General features: G+C 27.5%; 1 protein-coding gene across 5 annotated transcripts; it reads right to left on the bottom strand.

The window, feature by feature from the left end:
- Window positions 1-12,834: 12,834 nt before the first annotated feature.
- Window positions 12,835-16,590, bottom strand: LOC137830729 (L10-interacting MYB domain-containing protein-like). Of its 5 annotated transcripts, none has more exons than XM_068638226.1 (6): window positions 16,467-16,590; window positions 15,655-15,777; window positions 15,437-15,576; window positions 15,222-15,354; window positions 13,655-14,025; window positions 12,835-13,561 (listed from the first exon to the last, which is right to left on the bottom strand). In XM_068638226.1, exons 2-6 carry the CDS (start codon window positions 15,767-15,769, stop codon window positions 12,971-12,973), a joined length of 1,350 nt encoding a protein of 449 aa, XP_068494327.1. In that variant the 5' UTR covers window positions 15,770-15,777; window positions 16,467-16,590; the 3' UTR covers window positions 12,835-12,970. The 5 variants fall into 5 exon arrangements, with proteins under 5 accessions (XP_068494327.1, XP_068494328.1, XP_068494324.1 ...); XM_068638227.1 differs by lacking the exon at window positions 16,467-16,590 and adding an exon at window positions 16,062-16,365; XM_068638223.1 differs by having other exon boundaries at window positions 15,437-15,777.
- Between the last annotated feature and the right edge of the window lie 1,041 nt (window positions 16,591-17,631).

The following is a 17,631-nucleotide window of genomic DNA, read 5'->3' as shown; positions in this document are numbered from 1 at the left end:
AGGGTTGTTGTGTTGATGAAACATAGTAATAGAAATTATGATATCAAATTTATACAAATTAGCAAAAGCACGTAAAGGTGAAATAATATAAAAATTTTAGACAACAAAATTAATTATAAAAAAAGTGGTCGTACCATTATATATATTATGTTAAAGTGACCAATTCATATAACATGTGTTATTAAAAATAAAAATAAAATAAAAAAACTTCATTCTTTTAATTCTATTGAAAGTCCCACTCAAGGTTTTATTATAGTTTATTAGTGTGTTTGGTTTTGCTTGGATAATAACGTCATTTCTGATTAAGACTTTCAGATATTTACGTGAAAAAAAGGCAATGTGCATTCTATAAAACTTTACGTGTATGACCACACCACTAATTTATATTAACAAGGACTATATTCAATAATTTCATTTCTTTAATTAAAGTTTAAAATTATTAGAGTTTGTTTTGAAATAAAAAGACAACAACAAATGATTGAAAAATACCTTAATTAACTAGGAATAAAATTGCAATGTTATGATGATTTAAAAAATTGTGAACATAAATTTATTTGAAAAGAGTAGAATGGTGGAATAGTTAAATGAGATTGGCATGCTTTTGGAAAAGTATTTAATTCCCTTTGAAGATAGTTTTCATTGATGCCTTTCATGAATGTAAAGCTGGTGAAAAGGTGGTGATGGAATGAATCATGTATGTTAGGATTGTTGCCTTGACCAAAGAATGGAACATATTCTTTGCATTGCTTCTAAAACTATTATTACACCATCTATTGCTAACACAAACAAAAAATTAAATAAAACAAATAAATAATATATATATATGCTAATTTTCCATCTTGGTGGTCTACACATATAAAAAAGTAGTTCTTTAAGTTCAACTTTTAATACCCTAATTTTAGTCAAATATTTGTAGTGGAATTTGTACAATATTAATGATTTTGAACTTTTGTGAATATTTTTTTTTTATGTTAAGCATCTTTAGGACAATATATCTCATTTTGCTTATATAGGTATTTTTGAAATTTTAATTAAAAGGTGGGATTGGGAATTATCATTGATGAAGCTAGCTCGTTTTGTTACGCTTTGGGACGTGTAGTGTAGTCTTTTTGTATATGTACTGTCTTTATGTATATAAGAAGGTAGTCTTTTTTGTAAATGGTGGTTCACTCACCAATCCTTTACTTTTTCTATATAAGGATTGAGATATCACTAAAATAATTATTTTTATTATATTAATGGTTTTGAATTATAGATTAATACGATTTATATCTAATCATTTAAAGAATTAAATATGTTTAAATCTCTACAAAATGGTAAAAATAAAAATAGTGATTTCAAGTTTTTGAAGGATTCAAAATCGTACAATGATGTTTTGTGAAATCAAATCAAAATTAGAATACTTTGATTTTACACTATTAAGAAAATAATAATTTTATATTTTAGAGGAATGAACAAAAAATGAAAATTTATAAACCTAAATCCAAAACAACTCATTCTATATAACTGAAATATATTTAAATTTAATTTAAATAATAGAAAAAAACAACAATGAATTAAAATTTTAAAAGGATAAGCTCGAGGAGAGAAAAATATATTTATCATCTCTTGACCAATTCATATTCAAAAGGAAATAACAAAGAGAGAAAGGAACAGAGGAATACATTTAGTGACAATGTTAAAGGAAAAATATATATTTTGTAAAGTTGAAAAAGAAAAGAAATATTTTTGTAAGATCACGTCGTAACCATAGTTTTTTATTTATTCATTTATTTGGTCGGTCGAAAACTAAGTGAATAAAGCATAAGCTAAATTTATATACTCGTGACATTTAAAAAAAAGTTGCATGATTTCATCACAAAGAAAGAAAATAATCATGTTGGTGCAAAATTTCTAATATATAATATTTCAAACGGTCTAATTTGACCTAGGGTAATGTACCTTATATGTGAATGCCTTGTTTCATTATTTTAATGTCAAATGATTGGTTTACTAAGATTATGCTTAAACTTAACGTAATTATTTTTAAAAAAATAATTTATTAAACAAGTAAATAAGATAAAAAAAACATAAAACTATTTATTTTTAAAATAAATTGTAAAAAAAACATGTAAAATACATAATAAATGATGATTGAATTGTGTATTCAATTTTTTCAAAATATCATCGTTCAATAAAAACATTGTTAAGAGATTATTTTTATAATATCTATATTGGATGAAATACAGTGAAACAAAACTTCACATATGCACTTTCAAAAGTATTGTAAATTTTGTTTAAAAAGGACTCTCCAATTTTGGTTATTTAATAATGTATAATTCAAATATGTATTTTTTTGGAAAAAAATAATATGCAATTTAAAGAATTGAAAATAAAAAAATTTTATGATTTATATTTAGATATTTATTTAAGATGTGAATATTTGATAAATCTTTATATAGTACAAGGAAAAAAAAAAATTCTAATGAGTATGGATATATAAAGTAAATGTCTAAAACTTACAAGAAATTGGAAGTCCTAATTTATATAATTTTACGACAAATTATTAGTTGTTTGACATAAAACTTGATCTTTCTGTCGGGCTAATATAGAGTTTAATGCTCTTAAGTTTTTAATTTCCTGAATATTATTTAGTGAGAATATTGTTCGTCGAACTGTCAAGGTTCTTGGATTTTTTAATTTCTAAATTTTGTCCAATGAGTATATGGCTCGTCACAAAAATTATGAAATAAAAATTAATTTTAAAAATCAAAATTAATTAGTTACTGTATTGAGTAAATTAAAGAATATTTTATAAACTAAAAAAATTATTGATATTTAAAATAATTTCAATTATTAATAAAAATTTATAAAGTAGTTTTTAAATTGGTATCTAACTATTAACTACTAAGGTTTTATAAACTAATTACTTATATTATAAACTAGTATCTATTAGCCTTTAAAAAACTAATTTAGAATCTAAAATATTAGTAACTAAAACTTTGGTAGCTAATTTAGATATCAATTTAGAAACTATTTTATAAATTTTATTAATAATAGAAACTACTTTAGATATCAATAATTTTTTAGTATCTAAAATAGTATTTAATTTAATTAATATAGTGACTAATTATTTTATCTCTAAATATAAATATTTAGTGATTTTCTTATAGTGAGACTTGTATCTTTACTCAAGTAAACTTACACTTAGTTCAAAACAAAAGATATTTTAAATCATTTAACCAAAAATCAGAACCAATTATATTTTAATCAACAAAAATTTTAATTTTCTAGATTAATTCAATTTAACACAACATTATTATATATTCATATAAAATAAAATTATTACTATTATTATTTTTATAATTATTATAATTATAATTATATATTAATATTGTGAAATTTGTTTCCAGAAAATCTTGTCAATAAATAGTATTAACGTCCAATTATCGATAAATATTAATTCACGTTCAATTATTAATAAATTTTACTAATTATAAAAAATATAATATTTTTTTTTTAATTTTTATACAAAATTTGTTAATAATTATCGACAAACCAAAACTTCGTCTGTAAAGGTATTCTGTAAAAGTATTGATAAAATTTATCAATGATTAAAAACTACTGAGAAAAACTAATCCAATAATTTTTCGTGAGTAAATCAATAATTTTTTTTAGTAATTATATCTTAATTTTTACTAAAACTAATTTTTTTCCTGCTCTTATTTTTACAAAAAGTTTATATTGTTTTTTTACTGAAATTAAAATCTTAAAAATGATTTCTTTATATCTTAAGCAAGTTCAAGTAAATTATACGTACTAAAAAAATAAGTTAAATATGATAAAAATGTTTGTTTTTCTGTCCTGCTAACGTCGATAATTGTTTTATAGTAAGCATAGTTAAATAATTATTTAAATAAGAGTAAATTGTGTTGGTGCATAGAATTTAAAGTCTTTAAAAAAATGTAACCCTATAACATTTTGAAAACTCATTAAAGATAAAAAAAAATGAAAAACTAGATATGAACCCTAATAGAGATTGAAAACAAAGGTTACATAAAAGAAGGAAGAGGAAGGTTGAAGGTCCCAAGAAAAGTACAAAATTGAAGGGCAGCCAGAAAACAGAAAGAGGAAACGTCATTATTAGTCCAAGAGGGCAATCCAATTCTCCAAATCAATATTCTATTCTTCCAAACCATGACAACCTAATTCCACATAATATATTTAACCCTAAACCTAAAACAACAATTTTTATATATATATATAATATGAAATAGAAACCAATTTTTAGAGATCAAAATAATTAGTTACAATAGGAACTAAAATAGAGACTATTTTAGAAATTAAAAAAAAATTAATTTCTAAATTAGTTTTTATTATTTTCTATTATTCTTAAATAGTTTCTAAATTTGGTAGCAAAATTTTGGTTGCTAATTAGATACCAATTTAGAAACTATTTAACAATAATAGAAACTAATTTAGAAACCAAATTTCTTTTTAGTTTTTAGAATGATCTCTAATTTAGTTACTATTGCAACTAATTATTTTGGTTTCTAAAAATTGGTTTCTATTTTATGATTTTCTTGTAGGGATATATATATATATAATTTTTTTTTTAATTTTTTTTTCATAATATTACTATTTTCATAAAATTGGAGGAATATGTGTCGTGTAAATATTATGTATATTTTTGTTTTTGTGTGTGTCTGTGATTTGTTAAGGTGTTGTACTTTCTGTATATGGGATTAATAAGAAGATCTTAAACTGTTGAAGGTTAATGTTTGGTGAGTTATTTATGTTCATATGTATTTTTGAATTTGTTTTGATGATATATCCTGACTGTCATTTTGGACGGACTTGTGTGACCGTTTTTTAGGATAAAAATTTGTTGGTAATTTTTAGAAGTCTGTAATAAACTATGGAGTGAAGTCTTATATTTTTTTTTTCTGTAGGTTAGGTCACCCCTTAAATTATTCATATTTATTTATTATTCTGGTTGATAAAAAAAATTATTCTCATTACTCCAACAATTTTTTTATTCATAATAAAATTAAATTCAAGATTTTTTAATAAATAAAATATCCTTACAACACATGAGTGTAATACTAGATACTTTGGATTAGAATAATTTTGTATTGTGTTTTTTTAATAGTTTCCTTATACACCTTCCTAATTGTATTTTATGAATTAAAGATTAGATAAAATGTGGATGAATTTAATATATTGAAAAGCCTTAAAAAGGAAGATTTAGAAGAATAAAAAGTTGAATGGTGTAGAACATATCCAACCTAAACTTGGGATATTTTAAAAAATGCTTAGAAATTCCCTCAATGCATTGTGTCCATGCAATTTTTTTTGGTCGGTTTGGTTCACTGTTCAACTTACAGAAGTGCATCAGCATATTCATAAAAAAATTGAAGTGTCAAACTAAAACAGAAAGATAGATTCAAAAGCTTTAGAAGATGTTCTACCCAAAACTATGCACTGTGTCAATCATTGTATATATACCAATATATATGCAAATAATTCAGAATAATTTTTTTTTTAATAAACTCAATTAATTGTTGGAGATCCCACATCGACTAAAGATTAGAACCTTTCAATTTCAACTTCATGGTTTTATAGGATTAAGTTACCCTTAAAGTTCATTTTGTAATATTAATATTCTAAATCAGAATATAAGATTATATATCTTTGCTTTTATTTAAGTTAAGAAAAATAATAAACAATGACAATCTAATTCTATACTACTAATTAATGAAGTTGGGTTCACATTCAAAAAATTTAGATCTATAAAGTACGTGAATTCTATAATTTTGATTCATGAAACAAGAAATATTTATAAGAAGAAAAAAAAGACATATTTAGATACACAGTTTCTGTAATTATCCCTGAAAAAGAAAGACGTGTTAGTTTGCATGATTGACATTTGTAGAGAAAGCACCATCCATTGAAAACACTACCAATTTTAACTGAGACACAACGCAAGAATGAGATAACAAGTAACATAATCACAGGAAATTTTAGGGTTTTTTTTTTCAATTCCAATAGAATAGAAATTAATCTCTTTCTTAGAACGATAGTTTTACTGATTTAACAAGTCTTTACACTTATCAGATTGAGATTTTTTTGGTGACATATAGGATGTTCCTACAAGTTGTAGGAAAGGTTAAAGACTGCAATAACTCTTATACCATGTAGCATAGACACGCACACAAAAAAAAATACGTATAATTTAAAAATATACAGAGTATATGAATCTATATATTATATAATTATGAATTATATATATAAATCGACAATAAAATTTATGTGCACAAGTATATTTTCGTTTTTTTTAGCAGGAAGATGTTTCTGATGGCTGGTTCAAAAAGATTTGTTCCTTATTTTTATCACCATAATAAAATTTTATACAATAAATTTGAGTTTAAAAAAAAATAATGTATTTATCATTTTCAAAATTATATTAGAATCGTACTAGAATTGTCAGAAATTCAATATATATTTTTTAAATTGAACACTTCACCACCAATACGTGTCCAACAAGTATAGTACGAGTGTCGTGTCCGATACTGTATCGACACAAACATTCCATTTAAGAAACATGTCCGAGTCTTAAATTATATAGGTATAAAGGGAATTTAAAGGTGGTGAATAATATTAGTGCGCACACTATTATGGTATTATTGAGAAAGTGATGAGAGCTAGCAAATACCACAAAACAGAACTGAAGAAGAAGACTCTGATTTGAATTGATTGGCAGCAAGTTGGAATGAATGTAGAGTTAAGATCGATGATGAGTGATGGGTGTATCCAAAATTCTTGTGGCTGTTATGGGCCACTCAATGACCTATTTTTCACTTTTCACGCATTCCCTACACTTTTCATTTCATGCCTTTGGTTTTCAACATCTTGTTACGTGTAATCGAATCAATCACAGGACCTATATATGCTTTCCTTCTCTAAGGGATTTATATCATTAGTGTTATTATATGTGGAATTAAAAAGGGGTAAGATAAATGCACAAATTTTTTGAAGAGGGTGGAGTTTTTGGACCATCAAATGCAGACATAATCATAGTTGGGTAGTGGGGTGGAAGATGGAAGGCCCTTTGAGAGGGCCACACTCTCCACTTTGGTTCTCATCCACTGCTGTTTGTGAAGGAATCCCAGAAATTATGCCTCCCCAATGCCTTTCATTTTCCCATTATAGTCACAAGAATGTTACTTATAATTTTGTTCAAATAGCTAGGTTGCCAACTTTTTCACTGTCATTTGTAAAGGGGAGATAACATTTGTTTTTTGCAAAACATAGACAAGAAGGTATAATGGCCATGTATTTTGTCTCTGGTGCCACTGTGGCCCTATGGAAATTCTTTTTGTATATATGATATTTTGTTTTATCAGCAAGAAACAATATATACATATAAACTATTTCAGAGGTGATTCAACCCATATATGAAAAAATCTGAGACAACCATACAACAAAATACCTTTCAGACAACTACTCAAAACGAACCCTGTCAAAACAACAACCGCATACAAGCTAAAGCAAAAAGAGACAGATCAGAGGATCAAAACACCAATCAGAACAAGAGAAATAAGCAAAGGGGACTTTAGGAGTAATCCAAGACCAAACTTTTAATTGAACTAAAGAATTTTTTTTAGAATAATCTAACATTTCATATTTAAAAATAATCTTGTTCCTATAACTCCAAATCTCACTAATCACCGCAATCCAAATACTTTTCATCCTTAAGATAACCAACTCAGGAGCATTACACAACTTGAACTAAAAAAAGAGAGAATATGAGACAATTATGCTCATGTCAAATATATATCACAGAAAACAGAATTTTCTTTCTGAATATTTGATCTGATTATACAATCAAATTCTCTTTCTGAGTATTTAAACATGTAAACACACGTTTAACCTGATTTTCGATCTCATTATTATTGAAAAAACAGTTGAAAGTTACAATGTGTAGGCTATAAGTTACACATGTTAGATTTTGGAAGACACAGATGTTGAAAAGCATACTTAATGAGACTGTTGATTCGTGATTTGAAATTGAAATTATCGGTTAAACTAAGTTAAGTTCATAGTTGATAGACACATGTTAAGAGAGTTGGAGAAAGTGTGTTGGAGGAATTGGCAGTGGCAGAAGGAGAAGGGATTAGGTAAGTAACTAACTATACACGTGAAAGAAGGAGCTTTTTTGTGGAAGAAAATGTGATAAAGGTGAGTGATTTGAAAAAGAAGGGTAGGAGAATATGGATCACAGGCTTTCTACATCCACAGGGACATGTCATAATTGGCTATGGAGAACTTAAATAATGCATTTCATCAAGTGGCAGACCAGTTCTATAATAGGGGCTAGTGATCTCAAACCATGAAAACACATATCAAGGGTGTTGCATGTACATCAACCAAGTGACCAACACAGTATCTTCAACTCTAAGACTCTTCTGCTCTTCTTCTCTCAATTTCAAAATGCATGTGTTGAAACTCAATTTGAGAGAGAGTTTTATCATTCCACCTTACTACTATACTCTCTTAGTGCTAAAAAAAGTTGTGATTTGATGTCACCAAAATCTTAACCAAAAAATTCAAAGTTATACATTTTTTTTATCATTAAATTAAACAGATCCACTTAAGAGGTGGTTTAGCCCTTATACAAAGTAAGAGAGATAAATAGAACTTTTCCACATACACAACAAAAATCCAAATGAAATCTCCTACTACATACCCTAACATTACCAACTAAAAAGAAACAAAAAGACCAAGAACCGACCTCACCACCCTTATAATAACATTAAATCGAATGCATACATACCAGAAGTTTTAAGTACCAGTCAAAAAATGAGAAATTCATTGACAGTCCCTTTGAAGAGATCCAAGAGTAAACCTTAACCTGTGTCAGGAAAAAAACTTCAGTATGGTCAACCACTTTTCCTTTAAATAAATAAATAAACAGTTATTCCTGTGTGTCCAAATCTCGCTAACCAATGCGATCCAAACATTATATCAGATAATACATTGCTTAAAACTTCCTCAATAAATTTTAATTTTTGTTTTGGTGTAGCACAATACTAAGATGGTAGGGAAAGATATTCAAAATGTGTATTCATTTCAATGTTTTCATGGGTAGGAGGATTTGAAATTACAGAAGACACAATGTTAATAGTGTCTAAATATTTGGTCTTTAGATGACTCAATCTGTTTATTAGCCAACAGTAATTGTCTCATATACTGCACCAATGATTGTTCCATCTTTCAGTAAATTGGAAAATAGCACATCTCATGATGGAGGGAGTTAATTAACTTTCCCTAGTGTAGGATAAGTAAATCAAATAAGATAATTTGAGCTACAATTTGACTTAATTATGAGAAGTGGAGAAGGTGATTAAAGGTTGACCTCATTAGTAGCTGATGATGGAGATGTTGAGAGTGTGTGATTCAGATATTTTGGAGTGCTGTTGACCAAAGTTGAGGATGTGCAGCAGCAATCTGTGGTGGGAAGAGACAATAATATATCATAATAACATGAATGTTTTATGGCATGCCTATATAGTTGACTAAATGGTTGACTTGCATGGAAAAAGTATTTAAATATGTGTTTATGTGGATCTAGAAAAAAGAGAAACATATAATGAAAGGGTATGGAGTATGGTAGGTTTTAATTTTGTTTGAATGTGGAGTGATTGAAGTAGGACCTTGTGATAGAGGGGCGGTGCTAAAACACAATTCCACAAAGGTGTGATCATAACCCTAGAGATACAAGCTACTAACTAGGGTGCAAACATGGAAAATAATAAGTAAAATAAAAATACCAGTTCACATGATTGCAAGTGGTCAACAATTTATATATTAGAAAATTTGTGTTTAATCTTTCTCTTCTATAGAAACATGTTGAGTTAGCCATAGTTACTTTTGTGACCTAATTATAAGGGAAAAGAGACAAAATAAAATTTAGTAAGAAAATAATTTTTGAGAATGTTTTAATTTCTGACATTATTGTATCTAATGAGGATATTGTAGCTATTTTTGTTGTTGTAAAAAAAACCAAAAATTGTGTTGTTTATGTTGTTGTTGGAAAAAAAACACACACTTGTTTCTAATGTAGTTTTTCTGTTGTTGTTATTACGAGACAAAAATTAAATAAGTCTGTTGTTTTTAATACAAATTTTTGTGTTGTTGTTGGGATGAAGGGATCTACTATTGATCAAGATGCTTATGTTGAAGTTGTTGTTGGCCAAGTGGAGGCTGATCTCTTGTAGGTCAAAAGTTAAAGAAATCTACTAAAGATTTATCTGTTGTTGATAACTTTGTTGTTGCAGTTGATGATATAAAGGTTGAGTCATAATCTAAGGTTGATATTATTGTTGATATACCCTCGTTGGAGAGTGTTCATGAATTAGATTGTTCGCTGCAAGAAAATGTCTCATTTCCTATTGATAAATCGTGACCTCTTGAAGAATTCTTTCAACTAAAATCCGCATCTAATGCAACACCTCATAAATTTGTTATTGCCAAAGAGGTTACTTCTAAAATTGTTTATGATGATTTAACTTTTTTAAATGGTTTTGAATCTCTTTTGGGTGATTATCAAGAGGCTCATGAGTTATATCCGATCATCTTGATAATGAATATAGTTGAATCTACCTCAAGTGGTATTTGCTTAAAAGAAGCCAATTTGATCACTAAATGAAAAGATGGATAAAGATGAATAATTAAATGAAGAAGAACATGTACAAACCTCCATACGTCTTCCTAAAGTTGGAGTAAAAGTTAATAAAAAAACTTACAAAGCACGTCAACTTAAGTAATGATGTGTGATTATCATCGAGTTTTATTATGGATGTGATATATGCAAATGGGGGTCAACATGATTAGATTATTAGTATTCAATCATTCTTCTTTGTTGTCTATGGGAGTTTTTCTTTAGAGAAGATTCTTTTATTTTCCTTCTTGTTTTTATTTCGTTTTTCCTTTTTTTTTGTTTAAACCTTCATTGTAGTTGCTTAGGTTCATCTTGAGAGTTTTTTTGTTTTTCTTTGCATGGATTTTGTCTAGTCTCTCATGTTGGTTTTTTTTTTTTTTTTTTTTATGTTATTTTTCATGTGATGACACGTGTTGCCTAACATGAGTTTTATAAACAAATATTTATATTTAATATTTAATAACTTATATAAAAATATTATTTAATATATATATATATATATATACATTATTAACTTTCAAATATTAATGTCGGTCAAATTCTAATGTTATTAGAGTCTATCTAACCTAATAAAGTTAAAAAATATAAAATTATTGATAGAATCACTTAGTTGTTAAAAAATATAAAATTTATTATTATTGATTTAAAAAATTTAAAATAATTTAATTGTGTCCACTCTAACTTGATACTAACTATTTTTAACTCTTTTAATAAAAAAATAATGTTAGTATCATATTAGCATAACCTTAACTTACACTAATAAAATTTGTTTAATATTAGACATTAATAGAATCTTCTTATTCAACTTTAAGATAACAACACTATTTTTTTTAACTTTTTTAATAAGTAAAAATGTTTATAATCAATAATAATAAATACTCTGATTAGAACAATAATAAATTTAAGATTTTTCCTTTTTTAATTAAAGAGATAGGTAAAATAAAGAAAGATATTATATATCACAATTTTATCTTAAAAAACATCTCAATAAATTAAATAAGGAAATTATATATAAATTATGTGGAATTATATAAGTTTACCCTATCATTTGCCATTATTCTTTCTATTCGAACATCATAGTTATATATTTAGATGTGAGTGTTTTGTATTTTGACTTTAATTATCATTCTTTTGACCGATATTATGTAAACAACTGGAGGAAATTGATTAGCACCTAAAATGGTCAAACCGACCTAATTATATATATATATATATATATATATATATATATATATATATATATATATATATATATATATATGATAGTGGACTTTCACTTCATTTTTAAGAAAACAGTGTTTATTATTACTTTTCAACACTCTCCACTATGGATGTGGTGTTGCTGTGAAAGAGAGAAAAAAATTACACTTAACCTAATTTAATTTGGTCCACTGGCTAAGTTTGACATTAGCTTTATGTTATCTGCTTTTGCTTTCTTTCTTTAGGTTCGTTTTCAAGTTATATATTTTATCATTTACCTAAGGTGTGTTTTGAACAAATCTTTCAACTATACTTTTACAAAAGAAAAAATAATAATAAATGAACTGCTTTATAAATTAAGATAAGTTTATATTTTGAACTATATCTAGAAAATTTTCTTCCTTGTGTATCTTTTATTACATTTAATAATTGTTTTGCATATAAAATAAAAAAAATTATATGACCGACAATTGGATATTATAAAATAAGAATTGCGTTGTATTTGGGTGAGGCTTTCGCTTCATGCACCCATGATTACTAATTACACCTTATATTAACATCAAAAAGACTAAAATACCCTCTCTTGTTGTATTACTTTATGTAAAATTTCTTCTGGGAAATATTGTTCCATAAAACATCTTCTAGAAAGTTTGTTTTGAAAAAAATTTCATATGTTCTGACAATCTGATTTTATAAAGATTTTTTTATATATAATTTTGTTTCAAAAAACATTTCATATATTCTGAAAATCTTATTTCATAAAGATTTTGTTTTAAAACATTTCATGTGTTCTGAAAATTGTGTTCTAGAAATCTTGTTTTGAAAAATTTATTGTAAAATATTTTCAGAAAAGTAGTCTAGATAAAAGATATTTTTAAAAACTATGGAGTGCAGTTACTAATTATGTAGTTTAACCTCTTGAGATATTAATATTGAGAAAGAAAAACCAAGAATAATTCTTCTAGTTTGAAATATTTTCAGGGTGCATGTGAACACATGAAGTTATGGCTTGCTTTGCATGCTGTCTAACAAAACTTACAAAAGCTGATGAACCAGTCCAAGGTTCAATTATTGTGACCGAAGCTTTCTCAATAACCATTTCTTTCTCAAAGGAGCAGCAAGTGCCAGAAACAACCTTGCTCTTCTCTCATCTTCCAAAAAATCACATGCGTCTAATATTAAATCATCATCCAGGTCTGGTATAGCCTGAAGCACACTGATAACATTATCTACAGAAAAATTATCATCCTTTGCTTTGGTTAGTGATGTAACTGCAACAGCCATGTGCCCTCTTGCCTTCTTAGATTCATTCAAGGTTGCTGGCATCTTAGGTTGATGCCTTTTTAGGTGACCAGAAACATTTTTCCCAACATGTTGTAATGCTTCATTATCTGCATTGGTAAGGGTCTGAGTTTCTCTGAAAGACTTCTTTTCACCACCAATATGCAAGGCTTCTTTATCTGCATCACCTAAATGTGATGCTCCTTTATCTTCATTACAAAGTGGCTGAGCATCTGGGACAGAGTTATTACCCCCTGAAGATCCCTTCGGAAGATTTGACTTGAAACCTGCAGTAACTTCTTCATTGCGACATACTATACACATGCCAGAATAAAAAGGCATGCTTCTAATTTTATAGAGCCGGAAGCTGTGATTTACCTGCAATCATGAATTGGTGATGTGATGGTAATAGGAAATAAAAGAGTGTCAAAAAGAAAAATGAAAATGACCAAGAGAGAGGAAATCTCATACCCTGATACATTTTTGCCAAGCTTGGTCATCAGCCACAACCTTGTGCTGCGTCTTATCCCAACTAAAGCCTTCTTTGCGAAGGAGGACGTTTATAGAGCAGTAATGCCTTCTTAGGACACTGAAACGGTTTCTCAAGACAACCTTACCACAACGACATCCAAATCTTTTGTTAAATGATTCTGTCATATGTACCCATGTTTGTCTCCTGAAGGTACGGTCAATCTTGTTCCCTTTACGCAGTTGGTCCACCATAAGTTCTACAAAAAATTGGTCCATTATTGGAGACCAGTCTATTTTACCTTGACTAAAAGCAGTGGGAGTTTGATTATCCACTCCTTTACTGGTGATAGTCTTCTCATCCAATTCTTTTTCTGAGAGAAAAATTATAGTAGTTCAAAATTGAGGACAATACAACGTAAATCAATACATTTGGTAAAGAAATTTCAAGTTTCCGTTAAGACCCTAGACGGTTTAACCCCATAAGCCCCACTAGATGGTATAGTATTAGTAGACCATGTATGAGTTGAGTTTTAATGATAACAAATACTCGAAATGTCTTATTATCTATTTGAATGTGAACAAATTATTTGCACATTCTAACATGTGTTTTTTGACAGATGAAGGATACAAGTAAATATAGCAAGTCTTGCAAGAGACAGTCTAGTAGACCACGAGTTCTTAGCTTGAAGATAACTTATAAACAATTTGTAACAATCAAATGATTTTAAGATAAACATCAAGTGTTTGAAACTTTATTCTCAACGTCTATAATAACCTTGTCTGAAAATTTTATTACCAACGGTCTATAATCAGCTACTTGAGGAAACAAGCAAATTTAAGTGTTTATGATTAATTGTTATATATGCATATCTTGTTCAAATTGTTTCACAAACAGAACAGAGAAAAAAGTGTTTTGAAGATTCAAATAAGAACTTTCTTTATCAAGCTTCTAAGCCAAGAAAGATGAAGATTCTCATTGAAGATCAACAAAGATCAAATGTTAGCTAAATCAAAATTGCAACGGTCATCTTCTAAGCTTATATAAAGAGTTGAAGATGAAGAACACACACCTACTATATACAATTCTTTCTATCTTATAGTGTTCTTTGTTGGTGAGCAATATCTTTTGAAATTTTTCACATTGTGAAGTATACACTGTGAGCTTGAATTATGTTCTCTCTGAGAGTGTTAATTTCTTTTGAGAGTTTTTAATCCTAGAGGAGATTAAAAAGGTATAACTAGGAGTGGTTTGTACTCGTGAGAACCAAAAATGAATTGTCTACTTGCTTGTAACTAGGAGTGGTTGATGTACTCGTTTGTAATCAATTGATTGTTAGTAGAATCTCTTATGCAATCTACTTAAGAGAGAACTAGATATAGTCCGTGAGTTTGGGTGAACCGGTATAAAATCTAGTGTGTTGTTTGTTCTAGTTGTTCACTAGACGATCTAGTCTAGTTTTCTGCGAGAAGAGTCTAGACTCTATTCAACCCTTCCTTTTTAGATTCAGTTGTTCCAACCCAACAGTTTCAACCATACAAGAATATGTAATGATGAGGGCATTTGTACCTTCATATTCAAAATCTACATCAAAACATGAAAGGCTGTATCTGCCATCAGCAACTGTGTGGCCAAAAATTATGCGTAGATCATTATAATTCGGAATTAACCTTGTCTTGAAAGGTTGAGCATCAGGGTGGAGCTGCAAGTAGAAAAGCACAGTCATAACTGCAATGTAACAGTTAATCAATAATGCTTTTGAAACATTTTATGACAATTGGTACCTTAATACATGCATCCCATGCTTTATCATCGGCTATTATCATGTTTTGTGCCTCATCCCACTGGAATCCCTTTTGACTAACTATCATTTTTATCTCATTGTACTGCTTCCTGAATCTTTTGAAACGATTCTTCAACACTTCTACATCATATTTGAAACCAAACTTGGTGTTAAATTGTTCAATCATGTCTAGCCAGGCGTGTCTTCTAAAAGCTTTACCAGTTTTATTCCCTTTGTGAACATGGCACAGCAAAAGCTCATGAAAATATTGGTCTTGAGATGGAGTCCAGTTAGCCCTCAACTTGTCCAAACTAAGAGAAGAATCATCCCCCATTAAATTACCTGTAACTCAAATGTATCAGTATCTAAGACGCATATATCTAGTTCATTCCCCTAATCTTAGGAAACTCTAACCAACGTAAATACATAACAATATCATCAGAATAAATACACAAACTGACAGTACAAAAGTTCTTTTGCAGTGTTATCCAGCCTCAATATATATATACATTAAGTTGGTTGATGATTATAATAAATGTCTTAGTTACACAAACGAATGATCACTAACTGGTTTCTACCGATAGTGTATGTCTACTAAACCCATATATATCAAAATCTACCCTCACCCTAGCTCAACCTGGTCTTTTTGCCAGCAGTGCCATGCTCCAGAATAATTTTTTCAACATTTTCTATATCCGTAACAGAGGTATATGCTTAATACAAATGCCAAACAAGCCATACAGAAAATTTAACTTCACAAATATCTAATATGAAAAATCCTAACATGGTCTTGCCCTAGCAACATTACTCAACCCTAATTCCTTCCTTTCATGATAAATTTATGCCTAACACTAAAAGGTTGAATTTCAGCAGCCAAACAAGAGACAGCACCAAACGGCCATACAACAAACCATCATTTTCGATGTCTCTAATAATTTTCCCAAAGGGGACACTGACGAATGGAACATGATTAAACCCTAATTCTGTGTTTGGAAAGTGAGAAGGAGAAAAGAGAAGAAATTGGGACTTACCAAAAGCAAAAGAGAAAAAGCAGCGAACCAAACTAATGTTTCAGAAATGAGAAAGAAATTAAATTTTTGTAATTGTTTGTATAAATGTTGACCTTCACTCTAATATCACTCATAAACGTATATTAATTTATCCTTAAACCAAAATACTAATTCGTGATTTTATTAATTAATTTCTTTTTAATTTTTTCAAACTCTTAACAACGTGTGATGAATTAGATGTATTAAATCAACTGTTCAACTTAATTTAATTTTAATTTTGATAAATTAAATATGAGAAACATCACCATCTCTTATTAATTTATGGCTGTAATATTCAATGTTATAACTAATATTTGTAATAGATTAATAACTGTCTTAATTATTGGAAAAAATCACATTTTTATGCAAATAAGCTTCTAACTTATAATTTATTCATAAAGAATTTTCTATATAAATTATAATTCATAGCATTTTAAAATAAGTTATATTTATGTAATTAATTTCATAGAATTTTCTAATTAAATTTGTTTCATACTACAAAATTATGTAACTGTCCTAGCAATTTTAAAGATAGAAAATTTAATAAACATGTGATAATTATATTTATATAATTAATGTTTTCTATAAATTGATCGAAGTTATTATTCTTTTTATCATGTTTTATTTACTGTGTTTAAATTAAAATACTTTACTTCATGATATTGATTTTTTTATATATTGTTAAATGATTATTTTTTACGTCAATACACATATCAATGTATTATGAATAATGTGATAAAAATTGATATTTATATATTTTAAAACACATACACTAAAGCAATTTTTATTTATATAAATTTGATTGTGAATAATTATAATATATATATAATTTATAATCTATGTCAAATAAATTTACTGTGAGTTTTAAAAATACATTAGTCGTTTTTTCTTTAAAATAATATTATTTCAAAATTTAATTTATTTATTATAAGTCTAAAATATAATTAATACATTCAAAAATATTTATTTACTATGGACTTTAATAATATAACTTTAAATTAAAATATCTATTTTATGAATTACAATTACATAAAAATAAGCATTTATCTTTTGTAATGAACATGATAAAATACATTTTAAAATCAAGAGTACATTAATAAATAAAAATACACATTTAATCAAACTAAAGGACACCAATACTTATCAT

The sequence above is a fragment of the Phaseolus vulgaris genome, chromosome 7 (genome assembly GCF_000499845.2).
Source record: "Phaseolus vulgaris cultivar G19833 chromosome 7, P. vulgaris v2.0, whole genome shotgun sequence".
Lineage (NCBI taxonomy): Eukaryota > Viridiplantae > Streptophyta > Magnoliopsida > Fabales > Fabaceae > Phaseolus > Phaseolus vulgaris.
Note: the sequence above shows the minus strand (reverse complement) of the source record. Positions and strands in the feature narration are given on the sequence as shown.